This window comes from Mauremys reevesii, linkage group 7, assembly GCF_016161935.1.
Source record: "Mauremys reevesii isolate NIE-2019 linkage group 7, ASM1616193v1, whole genome shotgun sequence".
Classification (NCBI taxonomy): domain Eukaryota; kingdom Metazoa; phylum Chordata; order Testudines; family Geoemydidae; genus Mauremys; species Mauremys reevesii.
Window position 1 is genome coordinate 93,995,214 of NC_052629.1, and position 18,609 is coordinate 94,013,822.

The 18,609-nt window shown below is 59.2% G+C and overlaps 1 protein-coding gene across 1 annotated transcript; it reads left to right on the forward strand.

Annotated features, from left to right (window-relative positions):
- The first annotated feature begins 735 nt into the window (after positions 1-735).
- Positions 736-16,020, forward strand: PYGM (glycogen phosphorylase, muscle associated). Its single transcript, XM_039481903.1, has 20 exons — positions 736-1,149; positions 4,236-4,337; positions 4,511-4,589; positions 5,527-5,630; positions 6,033-6,164; positions 6,784-6,895; positions 7,321-7,403; positions 8,002-8,145; positions 8,376-8,468; positions 8,620-8,766; positions 9,230-9,393; positions 10,142-10,256; positions 10,721-10,822; positions 10,946-11,093; positions 11,559-11,617; positions 11,721-11,862; positions 12,464-12,671; positions 13,163-13,297; positions 13,754-13,820; positions 14,558-16,020. The coding sequence occupies exons 1-20, from the start codon at positions 907-909 to the stop codon at positions 14,708-14,710; spliced, it is 2,532 nt and encodes an 843-aa protein (XP_039337837.1). The 5' UTR covers positions 736-906; the 3' UTR covers positions 14,711-16,020.
- The last annotated feature ends 2,589 nt before the right edge of the window (positions 16,021-18,609 follow it).

Below are 18,609 nucleotides of genomic sequence, written 5' to 3' on the forward strand. Positions count from 1 at the left end.
CTCATGTGCAGGATTGGAAACACCGGCTCCACAAAGATTTACAATGCAGTGTAGCATACGCTCAGGTGCTAAGGGGGTGAGGGACGGCGAGAGAGATATGCATGTAAGGGATAGATTGAGGTTGTGTATGGCGATGAATACATAGAGGGTTATATATGTAGCTAGCAACTTACAAGTCGTGTTTTGGGAGGGAAGATTAGATGGCTAGAGGGTGAGGGTTTCACAGACGGACAGATGAGTCTGGGGCTGGAGAGATTAGTTAAAGCACTGCTGAATATTTTATTAGTCCATGTAATGACAATAGCAGGAGCCCTTTACCAGCACTTCCTACTGTTGTGATTAACCCCTTCTGCCCCTGTCAGTGCTAGCCCAATCGGGGGCCAAAGGCAGGAACATTTCTCTTCTCTCCCCCCCACCCCACATACTAATAATTAATAGGGGCCCCTCAAGCTGCTCAGAACCCTAAGCGATTGCTTACTCTGCTTATGCCCAGCACGGGCTCTGCCCTCTGTTGTTTTCACCTCTACAACTCTTCAGCCAAGAGGGCCCCCCAGCGAAGGGGGATTCCCAGAGAGGTGTGGGCGGGATCAGCTGTATAATTGACAAGCTAAGGGGAGGAGCCTCATGAGCCAGGAGGCGGGGCGAGGGCCTCCCCCGCTCCCTCCCGGCCTGGAGGAGGGGCTCATGAATAATGCACCAATCTGGTTCGGTTAATAATACATGAGGGGCGGGGCTTAGGTCGTATTGCTGCGGCGAGCGGGCTGGGCAGAGCAGAGATCCAGGCTCCTTGGTGTCCCTCCTGGCAGCTCCTGCCCGCCCGGCTGCCTGGTGCCAGGGCCTGTGTCCCCCCGCGTGAAAGCCCCCGCTGTGCGCGCAGACTAGCCAGGCCCCCCCGGAGGCTGCAGGATGTCTCTGCCGCTGTCGGATTATGACAAAAGGAAGCAGATTAGCGTGCGGGGCCTCGCCGGGGTGGAGAATGTCTCCGACCTCAAGAAGAACTTCAACCGGCACCTGCACTTCACGCTGGTGAAGGATCGGAACGTGGCCACCCCCCGGGACTACTACTTCGCCCTGGCGCACACCGTGCGCGACCACCTGGTGGGCAGGTGGATCCGCACCCAGCAGTACTACTACGAGAAGGACCCCAAGGTGAGTGCACGGGGGCGCGTTGGAGAAGGGCGCTCAGCCCCTGAGAAGGGGTACGGTGGAGTGGAGGGATGCCCATGGGCGCAGTGGAGGGGGGGTGCCGGGGGTATATGTGCAGGGCTAGGGGAGAGTGCACTGGGGTACTCTGGAGAGGAGGTACGGGCTGGCTGTGTGTTGGGGAGGTGGGAGTGCTCAGGGGCAGGGAGGGATAACACCCAACAGCCGAGCCAGGGGAAGGGTAACGGGGCACTGGGGAGGGGCTGCCAGGGGGCCCCGACCGGGAGAAGGCTCTGGGCACAGCAGCAGCGCTATGTGAGAGATTCCAAGGGGCAGGGAATGCAAGGGGCAAAGGATTAGGCGGGAGAGCTGCCAGAACGGTCAGAAGCAGGGGGGCACCCGGGCAGGGTCTGCAGCTAGCGGGACCACCAGGAAAAGGGCAGTGAGGCCGGAGAGGGGACAAAGTTCAGGGACGTTAGGGCAGGGCATGTCTGGGGCAGTGGGGAGCAGACAGCGGAGGGGCTACCCGGGCAGGTCAGAGCTGCTGCTGGGAATAGCGGGGCCAGGGGTGTCTGGATGTTGGACAGGCTCCTTGTTCTAGGGCGATGGGGACAGGGGCGGCTCTAAGCACCAGCAAACCAAGCTGTTGCCTAGGGCGGCCAAATCTAGGGGGCGGCAGGCTGGGCCGGTGGACCTGCCGCAGTCATGCCTGCGGGAGGTCCACCGGAGCCGCGGACGACCGGACCTGCCGCAGGCATGACTGCGGAGGGGGGCTCGTCCCGCGGCTCGGCTGGACCTCCCGCAGGTATGACTGCGGCAGCTCAAGCGGAGCCGCCGGACCCGCGAACCATCCGCAGCCGTGCCCGCGGGAGGTCCGCTGTTCCCGCGGCTCCGGTGGAGCTCCCGCAGTCATGCCTGCGGCAGGTCCGCTCGTCCCGGGGCTCCGGTGGACCTGCCGCGGGAGCTCAACCGGAGCCGCGGGAAGAGGGGACCCGCCGCGGGACCGAGGAAGGGCGGCGCAGCGCACCGCGCTGCCTGGGGCAGCCTATTTTCTAGAGCCGCCCCTGGATGGGGACATGGGCAGTGGATGGCTCACAAATCAAACCCCTCTCCCATATGTGCACCACGCTCTATCCTTCTCCTGACACCTGGGAGCCAGACTCAAGTGCTGGGATCCCCCCCTTGTGCCAGGCTAGCTTGGCACGTGCTCCACAGAGGGTATAAATACCAGCTGGACTGTTGCCACCAGCTGCCCCAGACCCTTCAGCTCAGGGAGTAAAGGCCTGGGCTACTGGCGCTGAAGGGCTTGGGATCAGACCCACAGGCTCATCCAGACCAGTACTCTCCTTCCCTGGCTCCCGTCAGGCCCATGCAGCCCAATGCCTGGTGGTTGACAGGACAGCACCCCTGGCTAGTTGTGGGGGTCAGTGGGAACTGAGCAGAGCCAGTAGGCTTCCTTCCTTCCTTGGGGCAGGGATGGGACCTGCCCCTCTCACCTGAGTGTCCCCAGTCCAAGACTAGTGTCCCATCCACTGGGGCCAGCCTGCCACAGGGACAGTGTGCTCAGGGCCCGCTCTGTAGTGGGTGAGGAGGGCTGGGGGAGGGTGCACCATTGTCACCATCTGAGCCTGGTTCCCCCCCCCCCCAAAGTTGGCAGAGGGAGGGTGTAACTCATGGGGAGGTTCTTCCAGAGACCCAGATGTGACCCCAGACCCATTTGCCCTCCCCCAGCCACCTCTGCTCCTGCTCTTCCCCCACTCCCTCTGCTGCCCCTGCCCTTCCCCTCTCCCCCCACATCACCCGTAAGGCCTTTACTCATTGCTCCCCCCCCCAGGTTTTCTGTCCCCCATTTATCTTCACCGCTCTTCCACAGTGTCCTCCTGTCCCATCGCCCCTCGTTCTTTCCCTCCTCAGGCCCCCATGCCTCTCTGCGAGTGCCTTGGCCGTGATTCACCCCTCCCAGCCACCCTCCCCCAATCCCTGGCTAGCCCCCAAGTCCTGGGTGTGTGTGAGCCAAGGAGTCAGCACAAACTGCCTCTCAGAGACCTGCACTGGGGGCTGAACACTTGGGCTGGGGAATCACAGTGGGGCAGTATGAGGGGATTGCAGGCTATTAATCCCCTTCCTGTTTGGGGTGGAGTGCGGGGGTGACACAAAGGTAGCAGTGGCTGGACATTTGAGCCAATATGGGTAGATATGAAGAGTTAGTGGTGCCGCCCGGCATGCTGGGAGATTGGGGGACCTGCAAGGGGGGAGCTAGGGTTGGGGGAGAGGTTTAGGATTAGAGGGCAGTAGGTTGGGGGGGGGGGCACATTTGAAGGATGAAGGAAGCAGGCGATGGGAAGCAGGACCTTTCCCCTCTAGGGGGCGCTGGCTGTGATCCAGCACCAGGGTGGGAGACTGGCTGGCTCAGGGGGGCAAGAATGGGACAAGGGACCTTTCCCCGCTAGGGGCCCTAGCTGTGATCCAGCACCAGGGCAGGGGGGCAGGCAGTGGTACACGGGGTCTCTCACCAGAAGTGACAGGTAGTGGGGGAGGAATCCCAGCTCTCAAGACCCCTGGTTCTGATCCTATCTCAGCATCCTGGGAGGGGGCACAGTCTGGATAAATTTAGCCCAGCCTGACATTTGCCGTTGACTTTTGCCATTTAATCTGGGAAAGAGCCTGTGTCAGCCCATGGGGTGGGGGACTGGTGCAGGGGGCCTGGGACACTGGATAGGGGGAGCGGCTGCATACCCAAGATGGATGCCTGCCCACTCTCCCCCAAAGGTTAGCTGGGCAATGAGTGCCTTTGAATGGCCTGTTGTATTCAGCAGCAGGGGCTGGATCTATGGGCCCCAGCGTCCAGCCACACGCGCACACACCCCATCTGTCCCCCTCTGCCCCCCATAGAGTGCCCTGCCCAAGTAGGGTGGCAAATGGGATATGGAGTATTTCTCCTCTAGGGGACGCTGACTCCAATCCAGCCTCGGGGTGGGGGGACCAGTGTTCTTAGTGGGCCAGGGAACGGGGCATGGAGCCTGTTTCCTGGGGGTGGGGCTGACGGACTCCCCAACCCTCCCCCGCCCCGTCTCTGCCCCGTCTCTCTGCAGCGCATCTATTACCTGTCACTGGAGTTCTACATGGGCCGCACCCTGCAGAACACCATGGTGAACCTGGGGCTGCAGAACGCCTGCGACGAGGCCACCTACCAGGTACCCCAGCGCCAGCTGGCTGGGGGCAGGTGGGGGAGGTAGGGGGATCAGGGAGGAGAGGGGGTGGAGCAGGGAGAGGCAGTTACAGGGTGGGGGTGTCACGGGAGGGGATGGCTTGGATGAGAGGGGGCCGGCTACTCTTCCCTAACTCCCCCTTTTTCCTTCCCCCACAGCTGGGCCTGGACATGGAGGAGCTGCAGGAGATCGAGGAGGACGCTGGGCTGGGGAACGGGGGCTTGGGGCGCCTGGCAGGTGAGGGGAGCCAGCTTGGCAGCCACGGATCCTGACTGCCCTGTTTGCCCAGGGCCAGGAGAGCTCCCCCAACACACACACCCAGCCCCCTGACACACACCCGGCTCCCCAACACCCCCCCAACACACACCCAGCCTCCTGACACTCTCCCTCCCCCCGACAAAACAACCTCTGACATTGCCCCCACAGACACACACCCAGCACCCCAATGGTCCCCCCAGACAAAACTTCCAGCACACAGCCCCCTGACCCTTCCCCCCAGACACACACCCAGCCCCCAACACTGCTCCCCAAACACACACATGGTCCCTGACACTGCCCCCTGAGACAGAACAACCTCCGACACTGACCCCTCACAGACACACACAAAGCCTCCTGACACTGCCACCCCAGACATAACCACCCCGACACTGCCCCCTTACAGACACGCACCCAGCCCCCCTGCCACACACCCAGCACCCTGGCTCCCCAAGACAACACCCGACACTGCCTACCCAGACACACACCCAGCCTCCCCGACACTGTCCCCTGACTCTGCCCCCCCAGACCCATGGCTCTGCCCAGAAGTCGAGGAAGAAAGGAATCCAAGGGCTCCATTCAGCATCTACACCCATGTGAGCACCTGCCCCAGGCACTGTGCAAGGCAACCTACCCCCATCACTGTGACCCCACTACCTGACTCCTCCCCCATCCCCTCACTGTAACTCCACTACCTGACCCCTCCCTCACTCGCATCACAGTCATTCCACGCCTGTCCCCTCCTCCATTTCTCACCCCATCACTGTGACCCCACTGCCTGTCCCCCTTCCCTCTTCCACATCTCCTCTACCTGCCCCCCATCCCTATCCATTTTCCTGCCCCCCCGGGCCTGGCTGTTACTGCGTTACCCCTTGATCTGGCTGTAATGCCCAACCCCTGCCCCCCTTTTCCCCCTCAGCCTGTTTCCTGGACTCCATGGCCACCCTGGGACTGGCCGCCTACGGCTATGGCATCCGCTATGAGTTTGGCATCTTCAACCAGAAGATCTCTGGGGGCTGGCAGGTGGGTCGCACCCCCCACGGTGTGGGGGGGCTGGGACGTGGGCTCCTTTCCCCCAGGGGAGGAGGCAGGGCACTGTGGGGATGGGATGTGTGTTGGGGGACTGGATGTGTGTCCGGGGGGCAGGGCAGTGTCGAGTAGGAGAGGCCCACGATTTGCCACCAGTTTGGGGCAGGAGAGGCCTGGCAGAGAGGTTGCCCAGGGGCCAGTGTGGGGTGCTCTGGGTGGGGAGGCAGCAGGTGCTGCGGGGCACAGGTGATCGCAGCAGGAGATGAGGTATTGGGTAGGTGGGACGCCCCGGGTGTCACTACCAGTCACTGTGTGTGTGAAGGGATCCCGGGGGTGGGGGCAGGGAGCAAGATGGCACTAACCCCTCCTCCTCCTCCTCCTGCCCTCCCTCGGCAGGTGGAGGAGGCTGATGATTGGCTGCGCTATGGCAACCCCTGGGAGAAGGCCCGGCCTGAGTACATGATCCCAGTGCACTTCTATGGGCGCGTGGACCATGGGCCTGACGGCACCAAGTGGGTCGACACGCAGGTGAGTCCAGGAGGCCTGAGTGAGTGGTAAGTGTGCATACAAGAGAGGCTGTGTGTGTATCTACGTGAGGGCCTGGCAGTCATGCATGTACCCCTGCATAAGTGGGTGGTGATTGTGCGCCCTTGGGTGTACGGGAGTGTACATTCACATGCAGGGCTGTTGGTGCACAAGCCGTATGCATGGGGGAGAGGTGCATTCACAGGCCTTTGCACATGGTAGTGCGAGTGTGTAGGTATGCCTGAGTGCGTGCATTTGCAAGCGCACAAGTGGGCATTTCCATGCAAGTGTGAGATCCCTGTGCACTAGTGGCCTGTGCGTGCTCACATGTACCTTTGCACAAGTGCCTCCATGCATGTGCGATTGCCCAGAAGCACAGGTCCATTGCATGAGTCTGTCAGCACGCTCAGCAGCCTGGGAGTATGTGTGCAGGGAGCCAGGATGCTCTGGGGATTCAGTTACCCTGTTTGTTCTTTAGTTTCCCCACCAGTAAAAAGGGGGAGGGGAGGGTATTATGGGATGCGAGGTCAAAAGGCCTTCTGGGAAAGGTTGGGGTTGGGCTCTCTGCTCTTCATGCTCACTGGGTGCCGTGGCTGGCACTAATCCTGCTGTCCTTTGGCAGGTGATCCTGGCTCTTCCCTACGATACACCCGTACCTGGTTACCGCAACAACACTGTCAACACCATGCGCCTCTGGTCCGCCCGGGCCCCCAACGAGTTCAACCTCAAGGACTGTGAGTGAAGGGGGGGCCCTCAGGCTGGGCAAGGGTCTGTGTCTCTGCTGGATTCATCGCAGCAGCCAAGGGCCAGGTGTCAGACCCCCTCTGCTGAGCAGGGCTGGGAGACAGCTACTGATAACCAGGGAAGGGGGCTCAGTAGGAGGCAACCTCCCCTCCCCTGCTGACCCCAATGCCCCACCATGAAGGATTCCTGTATAAACAGCCCCTCCCAGGCTCCACCCTGGAGCTGGCTCCAGAGCTGCTGGGTAAAGAATACCTGTACAAAAAGCCCCTGTGCTCCATCCCAGAAGTGGCTGCATCTCAGCACCAGGCAAGGGATCCCTGTATAAATAGCTCCCACCCCAGAGGTGGCTGCACCTCAGCACCTGGCAAGGGATCCCTGTGTGAACTAAGGCCCCATTCTATCTTTTCCCCCTCAGTTAACGTTGGTGGTTACATCCAAGCCGTGCTGGACAGGAACTTGGCCGAGAACATTTCTCGAGTGCTGTACCCCAATGACAACGTGAGTAGCCCTCCGCCCACTCCAGTGCTCCGTGTCCACTGAATGGTTTCCTGGGGGGGAGCCTGTTAGACCTGGGGTGTGGATTATACATTGTGTGTGTGTGTGGTGGTGGTGGGGTGTTCTGCTTCCACACCCAGCCCCTGGTTCCGGCAGCAGGGATAGGGCCCAGGGGGTCAGGTGGGTCTAAATCTCACTAGCCAGGAGGGTTCACATTTGGGCAAAACTGGGATTTCTCTCTGCCCCCAGATCCCTGCCCCCATGATGTGTCCCAAATGTTACTCCCTTCAAGGTCTCTGCAGCCATGTGGGAGTGTGACACACCTCCTGTCTACTGCTTGGGGAGGCTGGGAGTCAGGACTCCTGGGTTTCATCCCCTGCTCTGGGAGGGGAGGGGATGCAGTGGTTAGAGCAGGGAGCCAGGTAACCAGGACTCCTGGGTTACATTCCCAGGTCTGCCACTACTTTCCCTACGCTGTGAGCAGGGGCTGCAGAGAGCCCATGCTACATCTGAAGCCACTGGTTCATTCTGCAGTTGGGATTGTACAGGCCTGGAGTGGGTTGGTGAATGCCCCATCCTCACCTGCCCCTCCTCCCTGCAGTTCTTCGAGGGTAAGGAGCTGCGTCTGAAGCAGGAGTACTTCACGGTGGCGGCCACCCTGCAGGACATCATCCGACGCTTCAAATCCTCCAAGTTTGGCAGCCGGGACCCCGTCCGCACCTCCTTTGACGCCTTCCCTGACAAGGTACTGGCCTCTCCCAGCAGGGGGCGCTGTAGGGAGCAAGGCAGGAACGCGGGCTGTGCAGGGAGCTCCCAACTACTCCAGCCCTGGCCTCTCCCAGCAGGGGGTGCTGTGGGGAGGTGGGCAGGAGCTGGCTGTGTGGGGAGCTCCCAGCTACTCCAGCCCTGGCCTCTCAGGGATAAACTCATGCGTCCTCTGTCATTGGTGGTCTGAGTTCTGCCCCTCTCCTGTAGGTCGCTATCCAGCTGAACGACACTCACCCCTCCCTGGCCATCCCTGAGCTCATGAGGGTGCTGGTTGATATCGAGAAAGTGGACTGGGACAAGGTAAGGGGTGTGTGTACGTGTGATGTCGGGGTCTCTGTGCTGTAGGGAGTGGGTGTCGTCATTTTTTCTGTTGAACAGCCCCCATACCCCACACAGAGGTTGCTGCATCTCAGGCTGTGCTGGGGATCCTCACGTGCTGTGTCTCTCCCAGGCCTGGGACATCACGGTGCGGACCTGTGCCTACACCAACCACACGGTGCTGCCTGAGGCCCTGGAGCGCTGGCCCGTCCATCTCCTGGAAACCCTCCTGCCCCGGCACCTGGAGATCATCTATGAAATTAACCAGAGATTCCTTGATGTAAGCTCCACCCCCGGGAAGGGCTGGGGTTAATCCAATGGAGAAGTCCCTTTCCCTCCATACGTGGCAGGAACTGGAATGTGTTAGTCTAGGGCTCCTGGGTTCTGTCCCCAGCTCTGGGAGCGGAATGGGGTCTAGTGGTTTAGAGCTGTGGGGTGCTGTCAGGACTCTAGGGTCTTTTCCCTGGCTCTGCAGCTGATTCACACATGCTCTTGCTGGGGTGAGGGTGGGGAACCAAATTTGGGGTGTATGGCTTGGAAGGGAACCACGGGCATTTGGGATTGCCTCCCACTGGGGGGCAGGGTGGGTGCTGGGGGGATGAGTGTCCTGGGGCTAGGACAGTGGGGACCCCCCATTTTCCTCCTGGAGGGCTCAGTTGCGGAGCTGCTCTCTGAGGGTGCCTGCTCTATCCGGATTCTGTCATTCCATTCCCTTCCCTTCCCCCCCGCCCCCGCCACTCCAGAAAGTCAATGCCATGTTCCCCGGGGACTTCGACCGGCTGCGGCGCATGTCCTTGGTGGAAGAGGGCAGCTTCAAGAGGATCAATATGGCGCACCTGTGCATCGTGGGCTCCCATGCCATCAACGGGGTCGCCCGCATCCACTCCGACATCATCAAGAAATCTGTGTATGTGCCTCTCCCCCTGCCATGCTCTGCCCCCTCACTGTCCTTACACTCCCTTGCACCTCACTGTCCGTCACTCCCCCGCTACTCCCATTCCTTCTCTTCCCGTCCATTCCTTTCCTCTTTCATCCCCTCTCTTTTCTATCTTGCATTTTTTCCCATTTCATTCTTCCCTCTTTCCTCCCTCTTCTCTCGTTCCTTTGATTTTTTTCCCCTTTCCCTTTTTCATTCATTCTCTTAATTCCTTATCTTTCTCTTCTCTTGTTCCATCCGATTTCATTGTATCTTACCCTCGTTTTCATTCATTCGCTTCTTTCTGTTCCTGTTTTCCTATATATTTTATTCGTTTTGTCCTTCTTTTTCCGTTTGTTCCCTTATTTTTTTCCTCCACTTTTGCCCCTCTGTATTTTCCTGTTTCATTCATTCTTTTCCCTTTTTTCTGTTTTTCTCAGACCTTCATTTTTTCCTAATTCATTTCCCTTTTTGTTCGTTTATTCTCTTCTTTCCTCTTTCATTCTCTTCCCTTCATTTCCCCTGATTCATTCACTCTTCTCTTCATCCTTTCTTTCCCTTCTTTTCTCTCTCATCGATTCTTGTGTTTGTTCTCTCACACATTCTTCCTTTCTCTTCCCACTCCTTTGCCCTTTTGCCCTCTAGTTTGTTTTCGGTCATGCTTTGATTCTTTCCCTCCTTGGTCCTCTCATTCATTTATTTCCTGTTTTGTTCCCCTTCTCTCCCCTCTCCCCCGCAGCTTCAAGGATTTCTATGAGCTTGAGCCGCACAAATTCCAGAACAAAACCAATGGGATCACACCTCGGCGCTGGCTGGTTCTGTGCAACCCAGGGCTGGCTGAGGTCATTGCCGAGGTGAGTGCAGTGAGGGAGGAGCCTGCGGGGTCCCTGGGGGAAGGATCCTAGGTGGTGATATGCAGGGATGGGGATGCGGTTAGGTGGGGGGTTGGAGGATGCAGAAGGCAGACAGATAAGTGCGGGATCTTTCGGGGGCACCATTCAGTGATTGTGGGGTTGACAGACAGGGAGGGGAGAGTTGGGGAGCAGGCTGCCATGTGAAGATGGGGTCTCTGTGGGGTGTGGGGATGCTAGATACAGACAGGCGTTGGGAGGCAGTTTGCCATGCAGGGATGGGGGCTCTATGGGGTGGGGGATGCTAGATACAGACAGGTGTTGGGGGGGCTGGCTGCCATGCAGGGATGTGGGGGCATTCATAGGTTGGACCCCTCTCCTCTGCCTTGCCCCTGGAAGGGCAGAGCCAGGGGGTGTCTGCCTACTCTCCTGTGCCAGGCCTGGCTCTGACCCTCCTCTTTCCCCAGCGTATTGGGGACGAATACATCTCTAACCTTGACCATCTGAAAAAGCTTCTGGCCTACGTGGATGATGAGGGATTTATCCGGGACGTTGCCAAAATTAAACAGGTACCGGGGTAGGGAAATGGGATCCAGGGCCTCTCCCCTCTAGGGGGCACCAGCTGTGATCTGGCCCCAGGGCAGGGGATGGGATTCAAGGCCTAGGTTCCCATCTCTGCTCTCCCACGCCAGGAGAACAAGTTGAAGTTTGCTGCCTATCTGGAGAAGGAGTACAAGGTGAAGATCAACCCAAACTCCCTCTTCGACGTGCAGGTGAAAAGGATCCATGAGTACAAGAGGCAGTTGCTCAACTGCCTCCACGTCATCACCCTCTACAACCGTGAGTGCTGACCCCCAGCCACATGCCACAGTGAGAGGGAGAACCCAGGTATCCTGACTGCCAGCCCCCCTGCTCTAACCACTAGTATCCACTCACCTTCGGTGGCGCTGTCAGTGACCGGGACATGGGCAGCCATGCCTAGAGTTGGAACAGGAGTCAGGCCCAGGGGCTGCAGCAGGAGTCGGTAGCCTGGAATTGGAGCCGAGGTCAGGACTGGGTATTCTGGAATGGGGCAAGGCGGGGGCAGGGCCTGGGCAAGGCAGGGGTTATCACTGCCAGTGGGAAAGACTTTGAGCAGCTGCTGCACTGCTGCTGGCTGTCAGAGCTGGTCTGCTGACTCTTCCCAGCAAGGAGGCCAACCTCCAGGCCAGCTGTGCTCACTGGGTGGCCAGGGACTGGCCAGCTGCCAGCCCTGCTCCCTGGCACACTGGCCCTGACCCTGTGTCTCTCCCCGTCCCCCTGCAGGGATCAAGAAGGAGCCCAACCAGCATTTTGTGCCACGCACTGTCATGATCGGCGGCAAGGTGAGACCTGGGGGCCAAGGCCCACCCCTCTCGGTGCTGCTGTCCCTTGGTGGGAGGTGAGGGTGGGGGTTAAGCGGCAGTCTCACCCTCCGTCCCCCTGCAGGCCGCCCCTGGCTACCACATGGCCAAGATGATCATTAAGCTGGTCACGGCAATCGGGGACGTCATCAACAATGACCCCGTCATCGGCGACCGCCTCAAGATGATCTTCTTGGAGAACTACCGTGTCTCCCTGGCTGAGAAGGGTAGGGAGGTCATGACCTCTGACCCTGCTATCCTCCCCACAAACCTGCCACCACTGCCCCAGATCAGGCTAAGGGCCATCTACCGCACATGGCAACTTCTGCCACACCTGGTGGGAGAATAGGTGGGGTCAGAAGGTCCCTAAAAGCTCCGCCCCCCATGCTGCCTCTTCTCCTTGAGGCCCCTCCCCCGTACTGTCGCTTCCCGCAAGACCCTGCCCCTGCACTGCCTCTTTCCCCCCTACAAGACCACACCCCCCCGCTCACTCGTCTCTACCCCTCACCCCCCGTTGCTCGCCCTAACGGCTGGTAAAAAGTGGTGGGGGGGGCTCCCCAGGCTCCCCTCCCGCCCCCCCAGTTCTGGCACTCCTGTTTCCCACCCTAGATCAGGCCAATGGGGCTGTCTGCTCCTTGCAGCCTCCTCTGACCTCCATCCCTTCCACTCCCGTTCAGGGCTGGATCTAGCCCACATGGCAGCTTCTGACCCACATTACTTACCCCCAAACCCCCTGCAATTGCCCTGGATCAGGCAAATGGGCCCTTTCACCCCACATGGCGACCTCTGACCTCCCACCCCAGCCCACTGATCCCGTCTCTCCTGCAGTGATCCCAGCGGCCGACCTGTCCGAGCAGATCTCCACGGCTGGCACAGAGGCCTCGGGCACCGGCAACATGAAGTTCATGCTGAACGGGGCGCTGACCATTGGCACCATGGATGGCGCCAACGTGGAGATGGCAGAGGAGGCGGGCGAGGAGAACTTGTTTATCTTCGGCATGCGGGTGGAAGACGTGGAAGAGATGGACAGGAAAGGGTGCGGGCTGGACCCCTGCCCCTCCCTCATGCAGGAAACCCCTCTGCCAGGCCTCCCTCCAATGCCCCCTTCCCTGCCGCTGGATTCCTGCTCCACCTTCTCTACCCACCCCCACCACCTAGCTGCCAGAATCTTGTCCTCTGTTGCCTGGATCTCCTACCCATGGTGCCCCTAACCCAGTGCCAGATTCGCACCCATCACCTGCTGGCAGGACCCTCCCGACACTACCTGCCTCCCCTCCTGCTAGGATCCCTTTCCAATTTTCCCCCCAACCTGGGTTCCTCACACTGTTTGGCTGCCCTCCTGTTGGGATCCTGCCCCCATTCCCTCAGCATGCCTTGCCAGGCCTCTTGGGGGCTGGTGGGGCAGGGGGCTTGGGGAGTCCTCTGGGGGCTGGGGGCTTCTGGTTTGGGGGGAGCCCCTGAGGCCATGCTGGGCTGGGGTGGAGCTATGATCCTGAGGTAACCTGCCCCCCTTCACCTCCCCTCCAGCTACTGTGCCAAGGACTATTACGACCGCATCCCGGAGCTCAGACAGGTGATCGACCAGCTGAGCAGCGGCTTCTTCTCCCCCAAACAGCCCCAGCTCTTCAAGGACATTGTCAACATGCTGATGAACAATGACAGGTGGGAGGAGGCACTGGGGAGAGGGAATAAGGGACAGAGGCAACCATGCCTGGTGTGGGGTGGAGGAAGGGGGCTCTATCCAGTGCTTAATTTGTAAGGAAAGAGGTGCTGGGGCTCAAGAAATTTTTTCACTTTCATAACTGACCTGCCCAGCCCAGCCCAGAGGTGCTGGGGCTCAGCCCTGGCTCTATCCCCAGCTCTGGGAGGGGAGGGGTGTCTAGTGGATTATGGGAAGGGGATCTGGGAGCCAGGACTCCTGGGTTCTGTTCCCACGAGTGCACTCATAGTGAGGGGCAGCTGAGGCATTGGGGAAGGGTTTCCCCAGAGCTTTGGGTGTCTGCTGCTGGCTATGTTCTTGGGAGAGGCTCCGGGTGTCGATCCTGTCTGTGGGCAGCAGGTGGCAGCATGCACAAGGACCCCCAGCCTGATACCCTTTTGCTTGCCCTCCCTCTCCAGGTTCAAAGTGTTTGCGGATTACCAAGCCTACATCAAATGCCAGGAGAATGTCAGCGCCCTCTACAAGGTGAGTGTGCACCCTAGTGGCCTCCCTGGGGTACTGCACCCAGCACTGGGAGGGGAGTGGGGTCTAGTGGGTTAGAGTGGCCGGGACAGGCTGTCAGGCAGGACTCCTGGGTTCTATTCCTGGGCATCCTAGCTCAGTTCCAGGACCCTCGATCCCAGAGAAACACTGACCAGCTCAGGTGAGAGCCGCAGCCCTGCAGGGGGCTGGAAAGGGGGCAGGATGGAACTTCATAGGGAGAGATGGAAAGATCAAAATCCATCAAGCTCAGCCCTGCGGCGTCCTGACGGCCAGGGGATGAGAACCAGGCACAATGCTAGAGGTATGTAAAGGGAAGCTCAGGGTGGGGCTGTGATGTGTGTGTCTGTCTGTCCGTCCTTCTACTCACCTTTATTTCAAGGTGTTCAAATTTTATGAAAGTCAGTGGTAGTCACTTGGATTCACCCATCCATCCCTGTACATGTTTTTTTACCTATCCATCCATCCCTGCACTCAACCCTCCTCTATCTATCTATCCATCCATCCCCATGCTCACCCCTCATCTGCAGACGCTCATCTATCCATACCCACTCTTCTATCTAGCCATCCCCTCCCCCCTCATACACGCTGTCCCTCTATCCATCCCCACGCACGGCCGGCCTGCCCCATTGACACTCACCCAGCCATCCCATGTGGCTTCCCCAGCCCCATCCCCCAGCAGTCCATGTGTGATTGCCACTGACCTGCGTCTCTCTCCCCAGAACACCAAGGAATGGACCAAGAAGGTCATTAAAAACATCGCCAACTCGGGCAAGTTCTCCAGCGACCGCACCATCGCGCAGTATGCCCGTGAGATCTGGGGCGTCGAGCCCACCCACCACAAAATCCCAGCGCCTGACGATCCCCGTGAATAGCCCCCTGAGGCCTGCTTGCCCGCCCCTGCCTCCCCATCACCAACCAATCGCCACCGGGTGCCAGCAAACAACAGACACTGCGCTGGCTTCTCCCAGATGCTCAGCATGTCCCGCATTGTGTGTGGGGACCTTCCCGTCCTCTTTGGTGGGGGGGGATCTCCCCTGCACCCCGCCCAGGGAGAACTGGCCACTACTTCCTCAGCTAGGCAGAGGCAGGATAAGCAGAAGGACATTTGGATTCCTGTCCCTTATCTCTTCTCCCCCCTCCCCCAATTCCATGGGGTTGGGGGATGAAGAAGCCCAGAGAAAAGGGATGCGAGGGGTTAACTCCCCCCCCCAACATGCTATTTATTTAAGGGTGAGAAATTCCCCCTCCCATTATAACCCCCCATCCAACCTACTTGGGGGTAGAACACCTAGCTATGTTTTGGGGCACACCCATTCTGTAGGTTAAAATTCCATGGTCCCCCATCTACTAACAAGGTAGAAAGTGTGTCAGTTCCCTAGGGGGAGGGAGGGGAGGTGTGGGAGTTGTCCTTCGCAGGCCCCCAGCACGGTGACCCTCTTCCAAGAGCACCATTTTTTGCACCCCGCCCCACCCCTTTGCGTGTGATTATCCGAGGTGGGGTGCCCTGCCTCTGCTACCCTGATGTGGTTTTAAATTTGGGGGGGATCAGTCCCCACCCACTGGTGACTTTTAAAATAAACAGAGTCACTCCACCCCACCCCACCCCGCCTTACATCTCTGTCCATACATCCGCCCTCCTGCCCCTCATTTCCCCTCCTAGGTGGTCTCAGTGCCTGGTGCTAACCCCCTCATAGCCTATTGCTACCACTTGGCGCATTGTGTGTTGTTTTTTTCCTTCCTGGTTTGCGGGAAGCTGGTGGGTGTGGGTTCCAGGACTCCTGGGTTCCATCCCTATTGCTGTACCTCAGTGAATACTGTTTTACGTAGGCCATGAGACTCCTGTCCCACAGCAATCGAACCCAGAATACGTCCTGCCACGTACTTGCTGGCTGTTTAGGGGGCATTTATGTTTATTATTTTTAGGGGTCCTTTCTAACTTATGGCAGGGAACCTGTGCAAATACCCCATGACTTTCAACTCTTAATGTGGGGCAGGTGCAATGGAACAGGCTGGGGATTTGTTGCTAATTTTAATGATGGCCCCATATGTGTGTGTCTCAGCCACTGCCTGCACTGGGCTGGGAGTCCTAGAAGCTGTGGGGTATGCTGCTCTACCCCACACTTTCCCCAGCTGTGGAGGGTCTGGGGCTGTGAGCCAGCAATAAAGGTGACACTTAACGCTCTCTGGCTGTGTTGCTTTTTTTTCCCCCTCGTGGTTCTCCCCTCCCCAACCTCACCCAGAAACTGGGGTCTTGGCCCCAACCCTGCACCTGTCCATGTGTGGTGCCTCCTGACTTCTGTCTAGCTCTGGGAGGGCAGTGGGGGCTAGGGGGTTAGAGCAGGGGCCCTGGCAGCCAGGACTCCAGGGTTCTATCCAGCTCTGGGAGGACATTGTGGGTTAGAGCCGGGGAGGTGGCTGGGTTGTATCTCTAGCACTGTCTCTAGCCTTCTCTTGACCTTGGGCCAGTGCCTGCCCCACCTGCCAGAGCTGCTATTCACAAGAGTGAGTGAGGGGGGCCGAGATGGGAGAGTGCATGAACCCCCTCCCCCCCACCGAGGCCACAGCAGCTGCTCATTACCACCCAGGGATGGGGAATTGGTACTAAAAATAGCTCCCCCAACACAAACACCCAGGCAGTGGAGGAGGAGATTCCTAGTGGCAGGAGGGAGTGGAGTTCTAGGGGGTTAGAGCAGGGGACTGGGTACTAGGACTCCTGGGTTTTATCTCCAGTTATCAGGGGGGCTTGGTGCCAGGACTCCTGGGTTCCTTGGTTTATGGTATTTTTGTAAATCATGAATGTAAAGGATTGTTCTTTTTTTTTATCACAGCTCCAGTAGCATCCCCCCAGCACTACCCCTCCCACCCAGGGGTGAGCAAGCTGGCAGGCACTGACACCCCCCTCCCCTTCAGGCAGCAGGCGCTGCACTTACCATAATTGGTTCCAAGGCTGCTGGGAGCCGCAGTGATTAATTGGCATCTCAGCAGGGCAGTGAGCCCACAGAGATACACACAACCAGCCAGCGGCCCTCCCATCCACCCAGTAAGTGTGTGTATGTGTGCGCACACACATGTACAGAGCCAGCGTGTGCACATGCACACCCATCCAGCCAGCCAGCATGTGCGTGCGCACGCGCGCGCACACACACACACACACACACACACAGAGCCAGTGTGTGGACACACACGGAACTCCTGAACACTCTTGTACTCATGCTCTGCCAGCTCACACGCTCAGCTGGCTCCTGTGCATGTGCACACTCACACCCACTGAGCTGGTGCACACAGAAAAACACACACTTGTACACATGTTCTGCCAGGTTAAGCAGCAATTCCTGATGTGCACATAAGGGGGTGCCAGAGAGCAACAGAATAACTAACAGCGACCCCACCTGACCTCTCCCTGCAAGGCTGGGTCCCAAAAGGGCTTGGCCCCATTTACAAAGGGGAACTCAGCCATCCGCTTGCCCAAGATCTCACAGATGCCTGAGAACAGAACCCAGGAGTCCTGGCTCCCAGCCCCTGCCCTAACCACTAGACCCCCCACGCCCTTGCCAGAGCTGGGGATAGAACCCATTGTACATCATCCATCCATCCCCCGCCACCAGTCAACGGTGCCCCCCAGTCAACGGCACCCCCCCAGTCCCCTCTTCTGTACCGGAAAAAGGCCTGGGGCCTGACAAATGCCTCCACCGCACAGATGGGGCTACACCCCCTTAGCAAGCATGGTGGCGCTGCCCCCCCCACTTCCATGTGCCGGGAGTGGGGCTCAGGATCTTAGGACAGCCCCGCACACCCACCAATGCACTGAGGTTGCACCTGCTCTTCTAGGTTAGTGAGTAAGCAAGTTTTGACTCTTGGGGAGACATGCACCCAATCCAGAGGGGGGATGGGAAAGGGGTTGGAGTGCAGAGGTGGGGCAGGGCAAGAGGGAGGAGAGGGTGTTCCCCACCCTGCCCTAGAGTTTAGGACTGTTTGCCAACTAGAGAAATGCGCATGGCATTTCTGTTCAACCGCAGACCACTTCCCCCCCACCCAGTCTGCTCCACCCTGTCCGGCATGGTGCCCCAGCAAAGGGGTGGAGACTGTTCTCCATGATCACTGCTGGGTGCTAAAAAAAGGGGTTCAGAGGCTGACAAGCTGGGCCTGAAAGGGGGAGGGGTGGATGATGATGCAGCTGGCTGGGCCTGAGGGGGAGAGGGTGACACTGAGACTCCTTGGGCTGGGGGTGGGGTTGGAGGCTGAGACCAGCTCTCCCCATCCCCCACCTGCTCAGCCCAGCCTCCACATCCACTTCCTGGGTCCCCATTCCCCCTGCCTGTGGGGCTGGTTGCCATGACAACAGGCTATTGTTGGAGCTGTTTGCAGCCTCGGGCTCCCCCCACCCCATGAATGGGCATCAGGGTCTGGAGTAACCCACTGGCCCCTGCCCCCTCCTGGGACTGCCCTGTACATGGCTGAGGAACATAGGGCCCAGGCACCCCCGCCCCAGGCTGTGTGTGCCCCTCAGTGTGGGGTGAGGGGAGAGTTCCAGTCACCTTTGCTCTATTACCCCCCAATCGTCCCCCACATTAGCTCATGCATATGAGACTAGGGGGAGAAGTTGGGGGTCCCCAGAGCTGCCCCCTCCCAGAGTAACTGGTGCATATGGAATTGGCGGGGGCTGCTCCCCGCTTCGCTTTGAGCCCCCCCCCAGTGGCGCTGGGTGAGGGCAGCGCACCTGGCACAGGAAGGGTTAAGAATTTTGCAGTGGCACCTGCGGTCTCTGGCTCTC